General features: G+C 41.5%; 1 protein-coding gene across 2 annotated transcripts in view; it reads left to right on the top strand.

Annotated features, from left to right (window-relative positions):
• The window catches only part of AMFR (autocrine motility factor receptor), a 62682-nt gene that overhangs the window by 23419 nt on the left and 20647 nt on the right, over window positions 1-18616 (top strand). For both annotated transcript variants that reach the window (XM_017878771.1, XM_017878772.1), the window contains exons 5-10: window positions 803-843; window positions 1006-1138; window positions 3071-3204; window positions 4350-4460; window positions 9455-9645; window positions 12817-12920. In XM_017878771.1, the coding sequence (XP_017734260.1) occupies window positions 803-843; window positions 1006-1138; window positions 3071-3204; window positions 4350-4460; window positions 9455-9645; window positions 12817-12920 (714 nt within the window). The remainder of the gene's footprint in view (window positions 1-802; window positions 844-1005; window positions 1139-3070; window positions 3205-4349; window positions 4461-9454; window positions 9646-12816; window positions 12921-18616) is intronic.

Here is an 18616-nt window from a genome sequence, read left to right as displayed (position 1 = left end):
TCTCTTCTCTTCTCTTCTCTTCTCTTCTCTTCTCTTCTCTTCTCTTCTCTTGCTTTTGACAGAGTCTGGGGTCTGGCTCTGTCACCTAAGCTGGAGTGCTGTGGTGTAATCTCTGCTTACTGCAGCCTCCAGCTCCCAAGCTCAATCCATCCTCCCACCTCACCTTCCCAAGTAACTGGGACTACCGGCACGTTCCCCCATGTCCATCTAATTTTGTATTTTTTGTAGAGATGGGATTTCACCATGTTGCCCAGGCTGGTTTTGAACTCCTGAGCTTGAGCAATCCTCCTGCCTTGGTCTCCCAAAGTGCTGGGATTAAAGGTGTAATGTGGCTGGCCTTATTTTGCTTTTGATTGCTTTCATTCTTTTTTCTGCTGGTGGACAAAGGGAGTGCACAAAGCACTAGGGAGAGAGCAGGTCCTCATGTCTACGATAGCAGTACCTGAACTATACTTGGAGTTACAGCATCACCCTTCTAAGTAATCAGTGATAGTGACTTAATGCTGTGTGAGATAGAATTGATGGTCAAACTACCAGGATAAACCTCAAGATTGTAGGGGGATTCCCAGGGGATAGGTGTAATTGGTTGTCACCTATTAACAGGACGTTTCCTCAATAAAAGTTGAGTTTCTATGTCATAAAAATATTTTATGGAACTTTGAAGCAGAGAAAATAATGGGTAAACTTGAACAATCTGCTTTTTAATTGAACTGAGAAATGTTTGTCTTTTATCATTTTATAAAAATAAGTTTGGTCTGAGCAACGCTAAATTTTACTAAAAAGAAAATATCGTTTTTTATAGTCTCTTCTTGTGACAGTGAGGACTGCGCATGTGATTTTACGGTGAGTGAAACTGGAGAGGGAGGTGATTGAGGCCTACTCATACAGTTGATTTTAAGATGTAGCAAGTATGAAATATATAAAAATCTGACTAAATTACAATATGGTTAAACCAAATTCAGTTGTAACAGTAAATTACTAAGGTGTTTTCTCTCTTCATTACAGATACGTAATTCACCTCTGGGACCTCAACCACGAAGGGACGTGGGAAGGAAAGGGGACATACGTCTATTACACAGACTTCGTTATGGAGCTCACTCTCCTGTCCCTGGACCTCATGCACCATATTCACATGTTGGTAAGTTTCCTCAGAAGAAGCTCTAACAGAGGGCAAGCCTTTCAGAATCAGGAACAGTAATGTTTCTTCATTAAAAAATGAAACTTTTATACTTACCTGGCAGGAGACATATCATGATCATGAAGGTGGTTTTCCCAGGGTGAGGCTTATCCATTGCACTCCGGATGTGCTGACCCCTGCGATCTCCCCAAATGTGGGAAACTCGACTGCATAATTTGTGGTAGTGGGGACTGCGTTCGCGCTTTCCCCTGGAAAAAAAAAAAAAAATGAAACTTTAGGAATAAGATGCAGATGGACTACTTAAAAGACTAAAAATGAATGTGGCTGCAAACCCTCCCTCTTTTTGCCACTGGGTATAAGGCAGTGCCGTGGAATTGCTTTGGCTGGTGCCTAACTCAGGAGGTGTTTGTTGTCCTGGGAGACTTAGTTAACTCTGCTGACCAAGTCAATAGATTATTCTTTTAGCATGAAACTAAGAAGCTGCCTTTCCCCAGTTTCTATGGCTTTAAATATTTAGCAGTTACTTTGTAGGTGGAAATGGGAATTCCTGCAGTGTTAGCTACTTCATGGATTCATACATTTTCCATCTTTGTAATTAAAAAAAGTCTTTATACTTAATTCCTACATTCCTACTACCATCATTGTTTACATTTTACTTTGATATATTAGAATTTACAGTGTCATAGATCTGCTTCGTTGGTTGGCCTTTCAGTGATCTAATAATGGTAAAGAATTAATATAGTTGGTGGGCAGTTTATTTAAATTATAAGCTAGTAAGTAGCATTTAAAAATTATTGGGCTAGACAGGGCACATTTCTAAGTCTGCTTTTGAAAGAAACTTTGAAAACATACTTTTAAAGAAAGCTGTAATTCTTTTTTTTAAAAAAAGAGGCTCGGCCGGACGTGGTGGCTCACGCCTATAATCCCAGCTACTGGGGAGGCTGAGGCAGAGAATTGCTTGAACCTGGGAGATGAAGGTTGCAGAGAGCTGAGATCGCACCACTGCACTCTAGCCTGGGCGACAGGGTGAGACTCCATCTCAAAAAAAAAAAAAACCCCCCCCCCCCCCAAAAGGGGACAAATGGCCAAAGATAACTGTTAAGATTTTTTTGTCTTCTTTTTTTAAATTTTAATTTTTTTCCTCATGCTTGTTTCCTGAAGATTTTGTTGTGTTTAACTGCTTCTTTTTATGTATTTGAGTACATACCTTCATAAATTGAGATCATATTTTAGACATATAGACATATAGTTTTAAAAAAAAACTAATGTATTATGAACATTTTCCTATGCTAGCATCAGTTCTTCTAAGCCATTTTAATACTTTCAGGATAAAAATGTCTTCAGATAGCTGTACCATGATTTAATAAGCCACATCTCACAGTGGGTTATTTAGATTATATTCGGTTATTTGCTATTTCACGTTTTTACATATTTTTTATCATGTATTAGTTTGATAAAGATAGTTATATCTTGCTTTTTTTATTTATCTAATACTGTCTTCCCATAATTGACCTTCAGAACTGTTATATATACAAATATAATAGTGTAATATGTAGTTGTATAGTATAAATAAATGTAATTAATGAGTATATAATTTTACATTATATGAGTTTACAACCTAACTGTTCTTCTGCTGGGCATTTTGTTCATTTTCATATTTTCTCTTTTATAATTTCATGGATAGACATCTTTTTGCATAAAGCTTTTCCATTTCTGATGAGCTTCTCAGGAAAGATGACTGGCAGTGGAGCACCTGGGCAGATGAGGATGTGCCTTGTTTAGAGTAATGAGATACATCTGTGTATTTCCTTTCTGAAAAATATTGCAGTTCACCATCACCAACAGTGAAGAGCTTCTGCTGCATACTGAGCCTTCATCACTAGCAAGTTCACGTTCACTTTTACCGTGTATTTTATTCTGTTTCTTTCTAAGTTATTTGGCAACATCTGGTTATCCATGGCTAGCCTGGTCATCTTTATGCAGCTTCGTTACCTATTTCATGAGGTGCAGCGTCGAATTCGTCGGCACAAGAACTATCTGCGTGTGGTTGGGAACATGGAGGCCAGGTGAGGAAGCACAAGTTGATGTTGCCTAAGTTTACTCATTTTAGCTTTTTAATAACAACAGATTCCAGAGTATGTCAGAATGTATGTTTGTAAACTGCTAACAGAGTGGTGGAGAGGAGAGGCTCTGGAGTCAGACTGCCCAGGTGTGAATCCCCGCTTAGGTGCTGGGTGATTTGGGGCAGTTTACTTCATCTCTAAATTAGGGATGAAAACAGAACCTTCTGCCTGAACTTTTGGGAGAATTTGGTGAGATAATTCATGTATTTAGAATGGTACTGGGCACATAGTGCTCAGTATTAGGCTCTTATTCGTCATGATTTTATTGTCATTATTATCAAATAGACGCTTCATTGGGCTTCTGCCCTGCTCATTTCCTGAAAGTGGGTCTCAGTTATTCTCTGCATGTGCATGTTTACACACACATACTTAACCTCATTGAAGGAGGCACTCTTTTGCCAAGCTAAGGCTAAACCACGCCTGGAGGTGCAAGATTAATGGGTATCCTCTTTGTGCCCAGGGGGACAGCCTGGATCACTTCTTTGTGGCCAGGGACACAGATTGGATCTCTGGGGGCCTTACTTCTCTGATTTGTCTGGATGTGTTCTCCGAGATCTTCACTAACAGAAGTCATTGTTATTATTACTATTTTGGAGACGTCGTCTCGCGCTGTCACCAGGCTGGAATGCAGTGGCGCAATCTCGGCTCACTGCAACCTCCGCCTCCTGGGTTGAAGCGATTATCCTGCCTCAGCCTCCTGAGTAGCTGGGATTACAGACGCCCGCCACCACACCTGGCGAATTTTTGCGTTTTTAGTAGAGACGAGGTTTCACCATGTTGGTTAGGCTGGTCTTGAACTCCTGACCTCATGATCCTCCTGCCTCGGCCTCCCAAAGTGCTAGGATTACAGGTATGAGCCACCGCACTTGGCCTAGCAGCCATTATTTAGACAAAGTTCCTGTGCATAAGTTTCTCACTCACTTTTTAATGGGCTTTGAAGGTAAATTATGTTTTTGATTATCAAGAATGTTTTGCTGAACACGCTTTCTCTGTAACTGTGCTGTGATACAAGTGCAGTCTGTCAAGTGGTGTTTAGTGTGTGTGTGGAACTGACCGAGGTTCCTGCTGGGCTTGTTTTGTTTCCACAGGTTTGCAGTTGCAACTCCAGAGGAGCTGGCTGTCAACAATGACGACTGTGCCATCTGTTGGGACTCCATGCAGGCTGCGCGAAAACTGCCCTGCGGACATCTTTTCCACAAGTAGGAGCTTTGTGAAGGGCCATGTGGGACGGGTGTTCTGTCCAGGGTGTGTGGGTGCTTTTTGTACCCAGGCTTGAGACTCATCCTAGTGGAGGAGTGGGGACATTACCTCAGCCTGGCCTTGCTGCTGGCACTGCGTGTTCTGGGAAGCTCTTGGGTGTCCTTCTTTGTTCCTTAGCCTCTTCCCTACATCATAGGACTGTTTCCCACCCATAGTTTGCCATCTTAATTTCTGGGTATGGTAGCTGTCTTCATATTTCTTCTCCATTTTAGCTCTGAAGTACAGCAAATATGTCTGTAAGATTTAAAAGAAAGGATTAGCGGGGAGTCCTTATTTTCAGACAGCTTATTATCTAACTGGGAGAGAGAGAATATATAATTTTGCATTTTGTATATGCCCAAAAGAAGCCTAAAATCTCACCAGAGAAGTGGATTGAGATGGGGAGTAGACCAGGACCACTAAACAGCACAGAAGAGCTGTGTCTGTTATCAAGGATTACAAATAGTCTCTTCTGTAATCCTTCCAGATGGAAGTAGATCTAAGATGTCACTGGGACTCTGTCTGTCTCACATAAATGACTGCGTGTATAAGTTGGATGTTTTGATGTTGATGGACCTTGAGGTATCTTTTGGCCTTTTGCATGTGTTTTCAATTTTGCATATTGGGAAAGTTCTGATCTTTGCATTTTTAATCTTCCTTTCTTTATTTTAGAGTCTCAAAGGGTTTTCTTCTTCTTTTCATATAGAGTTTTGGAGCTAGAGTAGAGTCTCAGTAACTCAACACATTGTTGACAGATTTTTTTTTTTTTATGTGCTGAGTGCTGTGTTAGGCTCTGGGGATAAAATGAAAATGACTAGTGTGGTCATTGCTTTCCTGTAGCATACAGTCGAATGGAGGATTCAGACGTGAATGAACCAGGCATATTTATGAATTTTAAAGTATCAATGAGATGAGTGCTTTAAAGCAAAGGAACATGGTTCTTGAGAGCTTGTAATGAAAAAATCCAACTCAAACTTGAAGGAATTGACTCTTGAGGATAAGTAGGAGTTAAGTGAACAAAAGGAGGGATCAGGTGGTACTAGGTACTTGAGAGAGAGGGTGCATCTGTGCAGCAGGAAGAAATGGAAGAGACTAAAAGAGAAGCTGTGTGGCCGATCCCAGAGAGTAAAGGACAGGGGTGTCTGCTGAGGCAGAAGACACATAGGCAGGGTCTGGAGGACCATTGGGAGTGGTGAGATGCTGTTGAACATTAAGTAAGGATTGGCGGGTAAGATTTGTTGTTTGAAAAGATCCAGGGGGATTGGTTAGTAATGGCTGCAGTGGTTCAGGGGTAATCCCAGCACTTTGGGACACTGAGGCAGGTGGATCACCCAAGGTCAGGAGTTTGAAACCAGCCTGACCAACATGGTGAAACCCCACCTGTACTAAAAATACAAAAAAATTAGCTGGGTGTGGTGGCGGGTGCCTGTAATCCCAGCTACTTGGGAGGCTGAGGCAGGAGAATTGCTTCAACCTGGGAGGTGGAGGTTGCAGTAAGCTGAGGTCACGCCATTGTACTCCAGCCTGGGCAACAAGAACGAAAATCTGTCTCAAAAAAAAAAAAAAAAAAATTGTAACTTGGACTCTGGTGGTAGAAGTAGAGTTAGTGAGAAGACAGATTTGAGGGGATCAGGAAGGATGTGGTGCTAGACCGGCCGAGGGAAAGTGAGGAATGAAAGAGGTGCCAGGGTTTCCCTAGTTGTGCGGGTTGGACAGTTGGGTGTAGAGCAGTGCACATTCGTTGAGGTTGGGAAGACCAGGGAATTTGCATACATTTCTCAAAATTATTTCAGTTAGCCCCTAAGGAGCTTGGAGGCTAGTTGAGAAGAATAAACTCAGAATAACTCTATTTTAGCTCAGAAATAGTATCTTCAAGCATATGGTTAGATTAATTTTATGATTTAATTTCTTTGAGGCAAAATTCAGATAATATACATTTAATCATTTAAAAATGTACAGTTCAGTGGCTAATGTGTTCACAATGTTATGCAACCACCCTTCTCGCTAGTTTCAAAACCTTTTTATCACTCCACAATAGCACCTCATAGTCACTAAGTAAGCACTCTTCATTCCTTCCTTCTCCATCGCCTGGCAACCACTAATCCACTTTCTGTCTCTATGGATTTACCTATTCTGGACATTTCATATAAAGGAATCATATAACGTGACTTTTTGTGACTGACGTCTTTTGCTTAGTATTTTTTGAGGTCATCCAAGTTGTAGCATGTATCAGTACTTCATTACTTTTTATGGGTGAATTTAAGTAATTTTATAAATTAAACAATTAGTTTATCCATTCATCCATTAGTGGACATTTGGGTTGTTTCCACATTTTGACTGTTGTGAATAATGCTGGTAGGAACATGTGCTTGTGAGAAGTATCTGTTTGAGGACTTGTTCCCATTTCTTTTGGGTATATGCCTAGGAGTGGAATTTCTGGATCACGTGATAATTCTGTTTAACTTTTGAGGAAATGCCAAACTGTTTTCTACAGCAGCTGTATCACTTGATATTCCCACCAACAATACCTGAGGGGTCTAATTTCTTCATAAATCTTGCCAACACTTGTCATTTTCTATTTTTGTTATTATAGCCATTCTTGTGGGTGTGAAGTGTTATCTCATTATGGTGAATTTTGTTTTGTTTTTTAGTAATAATTCTTAAATATAGTTTTTTTATTCTGGTAAAATATAACAAAAAATTTACCATTAGCTATTTTTAAGTATATGGTCTGGTGGCATGGAGTACAGCCATATTGTTGTACAGCCTTCATCACCATCTATCTCCAGAACTTTTTCATCTTATGAAACTGAAATTGTCTCCAGTATACAGCAAGTCCCTCTCTGTTTCTCCCGAAGCCCTTGGCAACCACCATTCTATATTTTGTCTCTATGAGTTACTCTAGATACCTCTGTTGGCTTTGGGTTTAGTTTGCTATTTTTCTGGTTCTATAGGCATAAAGTTAGGTTTTTGACGTGAGAGCTTTCTTCTTTTTAGGCATTTTCTGCTACAAATTGGCCTCTGAGCATTGCTTCCGCTGCATCTCATAAGTTTGGATATGTTGTGGTTTTGTTTTCATTTGTCTCAAAGTGTCTCATTTCCCAAGTGATTCCTTCTTTACTCAGTGGTTGCTTAAGAGTTAGGATTTAATTTTAAAACACTTATCTGCCTCAGGTTGAGTGAACGAATGGTTGTTAGGATGTGCTCTTGGTTGGCTTTACTTTGTAGCTTTGGGAATGATTGTGTGCTGAGAATCTAAGGCAAATTCATTTTAATTTGTGATAAAGGTAATGCCTATATTCTTGCAGACACAATAGCTAGATAATTTGTTGCTATAGAGGATATTTTTGCAACATTTCAGAGTCCAGTGAATAGATCCGTTTTCTCTCTAAAGTTTGATTTCTCTCAGTTAAGGAACTCTAGCATTTTTTTTAAAAACAGAAAACTATGTCTAACTAGTTGTACTCACCTTGGAGTTTTTAGGCTGTTATATTTAATGTGGGAGGATTTTGCACTCCGTGAAATAAATTTAGATTTTCTTATAAAAAGTATGTCACAGTGTAGCGTTATTGGAAGGCAAGGATCTTGCATACTTTTGTAATCCCCCGCAAGGCTAATGTTATTCTACTAGTGGTGTGATTTCAGGGTGTCACTAGGAGAAGTGGACTTAAAAAAATCACTTATTTGACTAAATTATCACAGACAAATTATAGGTATTTAATTATTGCAAAATACAATAGAGTTGGGTATATACATACAGACAGATGACATTATTTTGGAACACGACTGTCACACACTCTCATGACACGGAGTGAGTAAGAAGTAGCTCCATCTTGGCCTCTAGGAAACTCCTGTTACTTATGTACCATTTGGTTGCTGGAGACTCTGAGGATTATCGTATTATGGTGAGGTTTTCCTTTATAACTTTATATCTACACATGTTCATAGATATTTAAAAGAAGATACAGCATTTTTATTGAGTGCCTACTTGCGCCCTTAGAGAAAAATAACAAATTCTCATAAAATGGGAGGGACCTTGGAGATTAATTCATCCAGCCGTCTCATTCTTTAGTGGAGAGGACTAGTCAAGAGAGGCTGAAGGGTTTGCCTGGATCACACAGCTAGTTAGAGGGAGAATTGGGACTGATCGCACATTTTCTGCTTCTTACTCTAGTATCCTTTCCTTTAATGGACACCTCAAGTATTTACTGAGTGTCTACCATAATTAAGGCATTATCATCTCCCAAGAGAGGGCAAAAGAAGCTTCAGCCTTGTTGGGAAAGCAGCATGCAAAGAGAAGAGGGTGGAGGAGGTTGAGGTGGTGAATGGAGAGGAGAGGTTACAGGTGAGCCAGGGGAACAGGGAGGTAAGGGCCTGTAGGGCTGTCATGCTTGAGGAAAAAGCAGATGGGAGGTCTTAGCAAGTTTGGTGCCAGATAAGTGAGTTGGAAGGAGAGGAGCTTGAGTGAATGAGTGAGATTTTTGACATCAAGATTTTGAAGACAAGGCCAAGGCTATGACTGTGCTAGTGGTAGCTAAAGCAGAGTGAAAGACGTGAGCGTCAGAGTGGAGGACTCAAGGATATGAGAGGCCAGGGTGTTGGATGATTCAGCCACATGGATTTTGAAGTAGCCAAATAGAGTTGGATGAGAAGATGGTGAACCATGCTAGGAAGTCCCACTGAAAAGGGGTCGCAACCAGGAGCTTGGTAGATGACTTCATATGGTAAAGGATTCATGTTCCCAGCAGGACACGCTGGAAGTGTATTAAAGTGAAGTACGGCAAAGAGGTAATGTCCGTAAATGCTTCTCAACACTTAAATCTTACTAGTGGTGGAGAGAAAATCAAATTGGAGCACATTTGATAGATCCAGAGTACTTCTGGGTGAATTCTCACAAAGTATGCTAAGGAACAATCAAGGATGCTGATGTATGTTCTTTTGGACTTTTTGGTAGCTCCTGTCTTCGTTCCTGGCTAGAACAAGACACCTCCTGTCCAACATGCAGAATGTCTCTTAATATTGCCGACAATAATCGTGTCAGGGAAGACCATCAAGGAGAGAATTTGGATGAGAATTTGGTTCCTGTAGCAGCAGCCGAAGGGAGACCTCGCTTAAACCAACACAATCACTTCTTCCATTTCGATGGTTAGTTGGTTTCAACCTCTAAAACTATACCTAAGGGATGTTCTCCCCTAGGCAGATACTATTTTAATTATAAATTGCCCTGTACAGACCAGTTTAATATTATACAGTCATGTGCCCCATAACGACATTTCAGTCCATGACAAACCGCATATACAGTAGTGGTCCCATAAGATGATAATGGACCTAAAAAATTCCTGTGGCCTAGTATTTACTACAATTTTTATCATTATTTTAAAGTGTACTCATACTTACATACAAAAAAAATTTACTGTAAAACAGCCTCAGGCAGGTCCTTCAGGAGGTTCCAGAATAAGGTATTGTTATTCTAGAAGATGACAGCTCCATGCGTGTTACTGCCCCTGAAGACGTTCCAGTGGTACAAGAGGTGGAGGTGGACCACGGTGATACTGATACTTCTGACCTGTGTAGGCTTAGGCTAGTGTGTGTGTTTGTATCTTAGTTTTTAGCCAAAAAAATTTAAAAGTAAAATTAAAACTTTTAGAAATAGAAAACTCTTGCAGAATAAAAAAGAAAATATTTTAACAGCTGTACAGGGTGTTTGGATTTTAAGCTGAGTGTTACTACAAGAGTCAAAAAGTTAAAAAAAAATTAAGTTTATGAAGTAAAAAACTTATAGTAAGCTAAATTTAATTTATTGAAGAAAGAAACATTTTGTCATGAATTTAGTGTAGCCTAAGTGTACGGTGTTTATAAAGTCTACAGGAGCACACAGTAATGTCCTAGGTCTTCACATTTCACCACTCACTGACTCACCTAGAGCAGCCTTAATCCTGCAAGCTTCATTCCTGGTAAGTGCCCTATGCAGGTGTACTTTATTGTATTTTTTTGTACCATATTTTTACTACATGTTTTCTATTAGATATGTTTAGATACACAAATACTTAGCACTGTGTTACAACTGCCTCCAGTACAGTAACATGCTGTACAGGATTGTAGCCTAGAGCAATAGACTATATCGTATAGCCTGGGCGTATAGTAAGTTATATCATCTAGGTTTATGTAAATACACTCTATGATGTTTGCACAACGAGGAAATCACCTAACAACACATTTCTCAGAACGTGTCCCTGTTGTTAAGCTATGCACTGACTGTATTTCAATTTTAATTGAAAGCATTTAAGTGGGATGGATGGATAGATGGATGGATAGAGATAGAACAAACAGAGGGGTGCCAGGCATTTTGCCCAATTCCATGTCAGTATGGGCAGGGTGGGGCAGGAGGGTGGAGAAGTAAAACTGAATCAACCATGCCTTCAAGGAGCACACTTAATTAGCTCAATAGTTAACCTTTGCTAATAATGTATTGCATTTGTGTAGCATTTAAGCATATAACGAAGGATCATTGAGAAGCCTTTCTAGTGAGTACCACAGGCAGAATCAGAGCTGGAACCCTGTTGCTTTGTCCATAAAATATAAATATTCTGCTTCCCAGCAGTGTTAAAAGGAGTTGTAATGAAAACCACACTTAAAATTCTAGGACTGTGACGTATCAGGGTCTGGTTGATCATCCTTCCTTAATTCACATTAAGCTGCTGTTGATTTTCAACAGTCCAGTACCGCTAAATTCTGTGAGTTCATGTTTATAATTATTACTATAACACAAGCATCCCTGGAATTTTGTTAGCAGTAGTGCTAGTCACATCCCCAATTAGAGTTTCAAGAATGGGGTACAGTGGGGATGGTGTCATGTTGGTGAAATCCCTCAAAGAAAGGACCAGAGGGAGTAGAGTCATATCTTCCAGAAGAGTAGGTGGGGCTACTTGGCTGGCTAGTCCCAGAATGTTAGAGGGGTTTAGGGGGCCTGGTTTGGTGGCTGTGAATGAAGGGCTCTTCCAGGTAAAACTTCTGAAATATACTAGCAATATTGGAGATGAGACCTGGCTATCCAATCCATTATTTTATGAATTATGACTACTAAAAATTTAGTCTAAATAGATAAACTCAACTTTATTTCTCCCTAGTTAGTACATGAAATAAGTATCCATTTCTTAAATGGGTACATTTTGTTTGTACCCATCTCAAGACCTTTGAGATGGCCATTCCACTTGATTTCTTTCTTTCTTTTTTTTTTTTTGAGACGGAGTCTTACCCTGTCTCCAGGCTGGAGTGCAGTGGCGTGATCTCAGCTCACTGCAACCTCCGATTCCCTGGTTCAAGCGATTCTCCTGCCTCAGCCTCCCAAGTAGCCGGGATTACAGGCACGTGCCACCATGCCTGGCTAATTTTTGTATTTTTAGTAGAGACGGGGTTTTACCATTCTGGCCAGGATGGTCTCGATCTCCTGACCTTGTGATTTGTCTGCCTCAGCCTCCCGCAAGTGTTGGGATTACAAGTGTGAGCCACTGCGCCTGGCCACACTTGATTTTCTATTCCATGCATCAGGGTTTCTTTGTGAAGGAATGAAAAGCAGCCTTAAACGTGTAGCTTGATATTGGGTTGTTTTACAGCCTATTCTTGGTGCTGTTGTATCTTGGGCTCCTGTTTTCTTCGGGAAATAACAGAAGTAGCAGACTTTTTGGTGCTGTTAGTCTACAAGCCTGTGTTGTAGAATAGCACTATTTAAAAAGAATTTTGAATCAGAAAACCAAGGCTTTTAAGATTAAAGAAAAAATACTTCCTGAAAGTAAATGTGAAAATGCCTCCAAATGAATAGTCATTTGTGTAGCTCGTGAAAGAGAGGAGCCAAAGCTCATGTGTTATAGAAGCTTAGAGCCTTGAAAAGCTTCTTCATCTCCCAGGCTGAGCGTGTGAGGGTTCTGGGCTGGGCTGCATCCAGCCCCGCTGGAAAGCAGGATTGCTCAGCAGTGAAGGGTTCTAGAGCTTGCCTGTCTGGCTTCACATCTTAGCCATCATAGTTAAACTGTGTGATCTTGGACAAGTCTGCTAACTTCTAAGTGCCTCAGAGACCAAAGACCAAGGGTATTAGTGCTGTATCTTTGAGAAGGATACTATGAGAATGATAATAGGAGGTACCATGTGGGATGTAGTGAGGATTAAATGAGCTAGTCCACGTGGAACACTTGGCATGAGAGGCCTGCCATATAGGAAGCCCTCAGTGAACACCAGCCATTACAGTGGCTGCTGTGAGAGCAGATGATGGGGGAAAGAGTCAGGGCTCTGAAATTTATGCTGGATTCTTGTTTGTTTCAGGGTCTCGGATTGCGAGCTGGCTGCCAAGTTTTTCGGTTGAAGTGATGCACACCACCAACATTCTTGGCATTACACAGGCCAGCAACTCCCAGCTCAATGCAATGGTAAGGCCTGCTAGCTGCTTTAAGAGGATCACTAGGAATTAGGAGGGAAGGAACAGCTAGAGCGTGTGTGTTGGGTATATGACCTTGTTGGTCTTACTCTGCTCTGGCAGAATAGAAGGAATTTTAGGGGCTTCTTTTTATTTACTGGAACTATTTACATTCCTGTGTTTTAAATTTTGAAACTTTCATTTTATTTCTTTGGTGAATAATCTAACCTTTTCTGAACACTACTAGGTTTACTCTGTTGTAATCTAGGCCTACCTTGGGACTCCTTCGATTTTAGCCAAAAAAAAAAAAAAAAAAAATTTTTTTTTTTTTTTCTGGAGACAGGATCTTCCTTCATTGCCCAGGCTGGAGTGCAGTGGTGCAGTCTGGCTTACTGTACCTTCTACCTCCTGAGTTCAAGCAATTCTCCTGCCTCAGCCTCCTGAGTAGCTGGCATTATAGGCATGGACCACCATGCCTGGCTAATTTTTATAGAGACGAGGTTTCACCGTGTTGACCAGGCTGGTCTCAAACTCCTGGCCTCAAGTGATCCGTCCGCCTTTGCCTCCCAGAATGCTCGGATTACAGACGTGAGCCACTGCACATAGCCTTTAGCCAAAATATTTTGGGGAATTATCGACTGGAGTGAATGATGTGCCTTGCCTTAAAAATTTTACAAGGCTGGGCACTGTTCCTGACTCCTGTAATCCCAGAGCTTTGTGAGCCTGAGGCAGGCAGATGGCTTGATTGCCCAGGAGTTTGAGGCTGCAGTGAGCTGTACTCACGCCATTGCACTCCAGCTGGGGTGACAGAGTGAGACCCCATCTCTAAAAAAAGCAAAGAGACTGGGCATGGTGGCTCACGCCTGTAATCCCAGCACTTTGGGAGGCTGAGGCAGGTGGATCACGTGAGGTCAGGAGTTCGAGACCAGCCTGGCCCATATAGTGAAACCCTGTCTCTACTAAAAATACAAAAATTTGCTGGGCATGTTGGCATGCACCTGTAATCCCAGCTACTTGGGAGGCTGAGGCAGGAGAATCGCTTGAACCCGGGAGACGGAGGTAGCAGTGAGCCGAGATCATGCCATTACACTCCAGCCTGGGCAACAAGACTGAAACTCTGTCTCAAAAAAAAAAAAAAAAAATTGTATGAGGCTCACCAAATGTGTGTTTTTGTTCTCCATCTTTTCCTCCCTCGCCTCCAAAAATTGTGTGTGTGTGTGTGTGTGTGTGTGTATGCATGCACGTGTGTATATGCCTTGAAATGTTGAGGCGTGTTGTTGGCTCAAGGATATTGTTTGAATACTTCAAGTTTCTTTGTATTTTTCCAAAGCAATGTGTTATTATTATTTTACAATGATGGAGAAACATGTGCAAACCAGTGCAAATCCAGTGCAAACCACCTTAGTCCTGCTTGGATTAGGGCCTCTGGCTGACCTGGATAAGCCCGGCCAGTGCTTTGGAAGGTCATTGGTTCATTCGTTAGTTAATCCTTATTGACTGAGTGAACAAATTTGAACTGAGAGCCTGTTCCTGAGACAGGCACTGTGGCGAGCATAGCACCTGCAATGTCAGTAAGGTAGACACAAGTCTTACTCTCAAGTAGGGTAGATACTAACTGGGGAGACGGGTCATAAATATAAATAAGATGACTGTTGATGGTGATGAGTGTTCTGGTAGCAGTAAGGTAGGCAGTGTGGTGGAGTGGGTGGGTAGAGGCAGAGGAAGCATTTTAGAGGAGGCATTTGGAGATGTTCTCTTTGAGGGGTAATATGTATGCTAAAACAGGAAGGATGAGATGGAGCTGGATCAGGGGAGGAGGCAGTGGAAACAGTAGGTGCAAAGGCTATGACGTGAGAAAGTGCTGGGAACTGAGAAAGGTCATTATGGTTGGGGCCTAGCAAGTAGGGAAGCAAGACTGTGATATAAACTGAGATTTCAGAGCCAGAACATGCAGGGTCTTACAGGCCACAGGCTAATTTAGATCTTGTAAAAGTATTAGAAGGCCATTCAAAGCTTCTTACAGACCCCACCACCACCACCAGGGGACTGACAGGACATTTAACAGAATGATTTTGCTTCTGGGAGGAGGATGAATTATAGAAGGTCAGAAATGGAAGCAACAGGACCAGCAATTAGGATGTTGCTGCAGTAGTCAAGGCAAACTCACATAGGGGCTTGGACAGGGGTATTGGTAATAAAGGTGAAAAGAAGTGGCAGGTTTAGGACAGTTTTATAAGATGAGCTGGCGGGACTTGGTGCTTTGGTTGGATATGGGGGATGAGAGAAGTGGCGGAATGGAAGCTGCCTTGTTGGGTTTGAATTAAGCAGCTGAGTTGACAGTGGTACCATGTACTGAGATGGGAAGACTCGGGAGGAACAGGCATGAGGATGGGTCACCGTGTTCTGTTTGGGTAAGTCTGCGATGCTCTGTAGGCAGTTCTAGACCTCAGTGAGTAGATCAAGCGAGAGATGCACATTTGGGAGATTGAAGCCTGGAGGTGACATCTAAAGCAGGGGCAAAGAGAAGAGGGCTAACATCTGAGCTCTAGGTCCTGCCATGTTCAGAGGTCTGGCAGAGGGAGGAGCCATGACAGCTGGTGGAGAGGGAAAAGACCAGGAGAAGGTGGCAGCACAGCACAGAGGAGTTGGGTTTCCAGGAGGGAAGAGTCAAGCGTGTGGAATTCTTACAAGATGAACTCATAGAAGTGCATATTGGATTTGGCAGAGTGGGAGTGATTGATTAGCTGGAAAAAGAACCAGCACTTTTCATGGCCTAAGGGGTTGGACACTAGATTGTGGTAGATTGAAATGAATGGGAGCTGAAGAAATAGACCATACCAGGAAGTATGTTATGAAGAAGGACACAGAGCAGTAGAGGTGGTAGCCTGATAGGGGTGTGGCATCCAGGGGAGTGTTTCATTTGTTTAAGATTTTTGAATAGATCATTTATTTACAAGTTCAGAACCTAGAGAGGAGTATACAGTGAAGTCATGCTCCCATCTTTTCCCATGTGCCCAGCTTCTACGCCCCTTAACAGCCTGGGTTAGTTTCTTATGTATTATGTTGCTCCAGAAGGCTTATAGGCACATACAAGCCAATGCTAGTACATATTCTTTTTCTGACAGACAAGATTAAGAAAGTGAATTTTTTTTTTTATTTTTCTATTTTGGTGAAGTACGTTATATCTACTATTTTAATATTTTTCAGATGTACATTTCAGTGGTATATTCACATTGTGCAACTATCACCACTGTCCATCTGCATAACTCTTTTCATTTTGCACAATCAAAACCCTATACCAAGCCTGTCCAACCTGTGGGCTGCATGTGGCCCAGGACAGCTTTGAATGCAGCCCAACACAAATTTGTAAACTTTCTTAAAACTATGAGTTTTTTTGCCTTTTTTTTTTTTTTTTTTTAGCTCATCAGCTATCATTAGTGTTAGTATATTGTATGTGTGGCTCAAGACAATTCTTCCAATGTGGCCCAGGGAAGCCAAAATATTGGATACCCTTGCTCTATACCCATTCAACAGTTAACTACTAATTCTCCCCTCCCTCTAGCCTTTGGCAACCATTATGCTACTTACTTTCTGTGTGAGTTTAACTACCTAGGTACCTCATATAAGTAGAATTATACCATATCTGTCATTTTGTGACTGGCTTATTTCACTTAGCATAATGTCATCGTGATTCATGTTGTAGCACGGATCAGAATTTTCTTCCTTTTTAAGGTTGAGTAATACTTCATTATATGTATATACCACATTTTATTTATCTATTAATCTGTCGATGGACACTTGCATTGCTTCCACATTTTAGCTATTGTGAATAATGCTACTGTGAACATGAGTAGGCATATATTTCTTTGAGACCCTGCTTCTAATTCTTTTGAATACTCATGAGTCTTTTTTGTTTGTTTTTAAGACTAATTTTTTAGAGCAGTTTTAGGCTTACAGCAAAATTAAGAAGGTACAGAGATTTCCTGTATACCTCCTGTGCCCACACACACACAGCCTTCCCCATTATCAACATCCCTCAGCAGAGGGCACATTTGGTACAGTTGATAAACCTGTGTTGGCACATCATAATCACCTGAAGTCCATAGTTTACATTTGTGTTCCCTGTGTAGGTTTGGACAAATACATAGTGACATGTATCCACATGATATAGAGTATTTTCACTGCCCTAAAGATTCTGTATGCACTCTGTCTTTCCTTTCCTCCCCCTAGCCTCTAGCAACCACTGATCTTTTTACTATTGTCATTGCTTTGCCTATTCCAGAATGTCATACAGTTGGAATCCTGCAGTATGTAGCCTTTCAGATGGCTTCTTTCACTTAATTATTTGCATGTATGTTTCCTTTATATCTTTAAGGGATTGATAGTTCATTTCTTGTTAGCACTAAATAATATTCCATTGTCTGAATATACCACAATATGTTAATTCATTCACTTAAGGACATCTTGGTTGCTTCCAGGTTTTGGCAGTTATGAATAAAGGTGCTATAAACATCTGTGTACAGGTTTTTATGTAGACATAAGTTCATAACTTCCTTGGTTAAATGCTGATATGGTTTGACTGTGTCCCCACCCACATCTCCTCTTGAATTCCCATGTGTTGTGGGAGGTACTCAGTGGGAGGTAGTTGAATCATGGGGGCAGGTCTTTCCCATGCTGTTCTTGTGATAGGGAATAAGTCTCACAAGATCTGATGGTTTTAAAAAGAGGATTTCCCTGCACAAGCTTTCTCTCTTTGCCTGCCGCCATCCACATAAGATATGACTTGCTCCTCCTTGCCTTCCACCATGATTGTGAGGCCTCCCCAGCCATGTTGAACATCCATTAAACCTCTTTCTTTTGTAAATTGTCCAGTCTTGGGTATGTCTTTATTAGCTGCGTGAAAATGGACTAATACAGTAAATTGGTACCAGGAGTGGGGTGCTGCTGTAGATACCCGAAAATGTGGAAGCAACTTTGGAACTAGCTAGCAGGCAGGGGTTGGAACAGTTTGGAGGGCTCAGGAGAAGACAGGAAAATGTGGGAAAGTTTGGAACTCCCTAGAGACTTGTTGAATGGCTTTGACCAAAATGCTGATAATGATATGGACAATGAAATCAAGGCTGAGGTGGTCTCAGATGAAGATGAGGAACTTGTTGGGAACTGGAGCAAGGGTGACTCTTGTTATGTTTTAGCAATAGCAAAGAGAATGGCAGCATTTTGCCTCTGCCTTCGAGATTTGGGGAACTTTGAACTTGAGAGAGATGATTTAGGGTATCTGGCAGAAGAAATTTCTAAGCAGCAAAGCATTCAGGAGGTGACTTGGGTGCTGTTAAAGGCATTCAGTTTTAAAAGGGAAACAGCATAAAAGTTTGGAAAATGTGCAGCTTGACAGTGGGATAGAAAAGAAAATCCTGGCCGGGCGCGGTGGCTCACGCCTGTAATCCCAGCACTTTGGGAGGCCGAGGCGGGCAGATCACAAGGTCAGGAGATCGAGACCACGGTGAAACCTCGTCTCTACTAAAAATACAAAAAAAATTAGCTGGGCGCAGTGGCGGGCGCCTGTAGTCCCAGCTACTCAGGAGGCTGAGGCAGGAGAATGGCATGATGGCATGATCCCGAGAGGCAGAGCTTGCAGTGAGCCGAGACCGCGCCACTGCACTCCAGCCTGGGGGACAGAGCGAGACTCCGTCTCAAAAAAAAAAAAAAAAA

Source organism: Rhinopithecus bieti, unplaced genomic scaffold (genome assembly GCF_001698545.2).
Source record: "Rhinopithecus bieti isolate Rb0 unplaced genomic scaffold, ASM169854v2 scaffold_11161, whole genome shotgun sequence".
NCBI lineage: Eukaryota > Metazoa > Chordata > Mammalia > Primates > Cercopithecidae > Rhinopithecus > Rhinopithecus bieti.
Note: the sequence above shows the minus strand (reverse complement) of the source record. Positions and strands in the feature narration are given on the sequence as shown.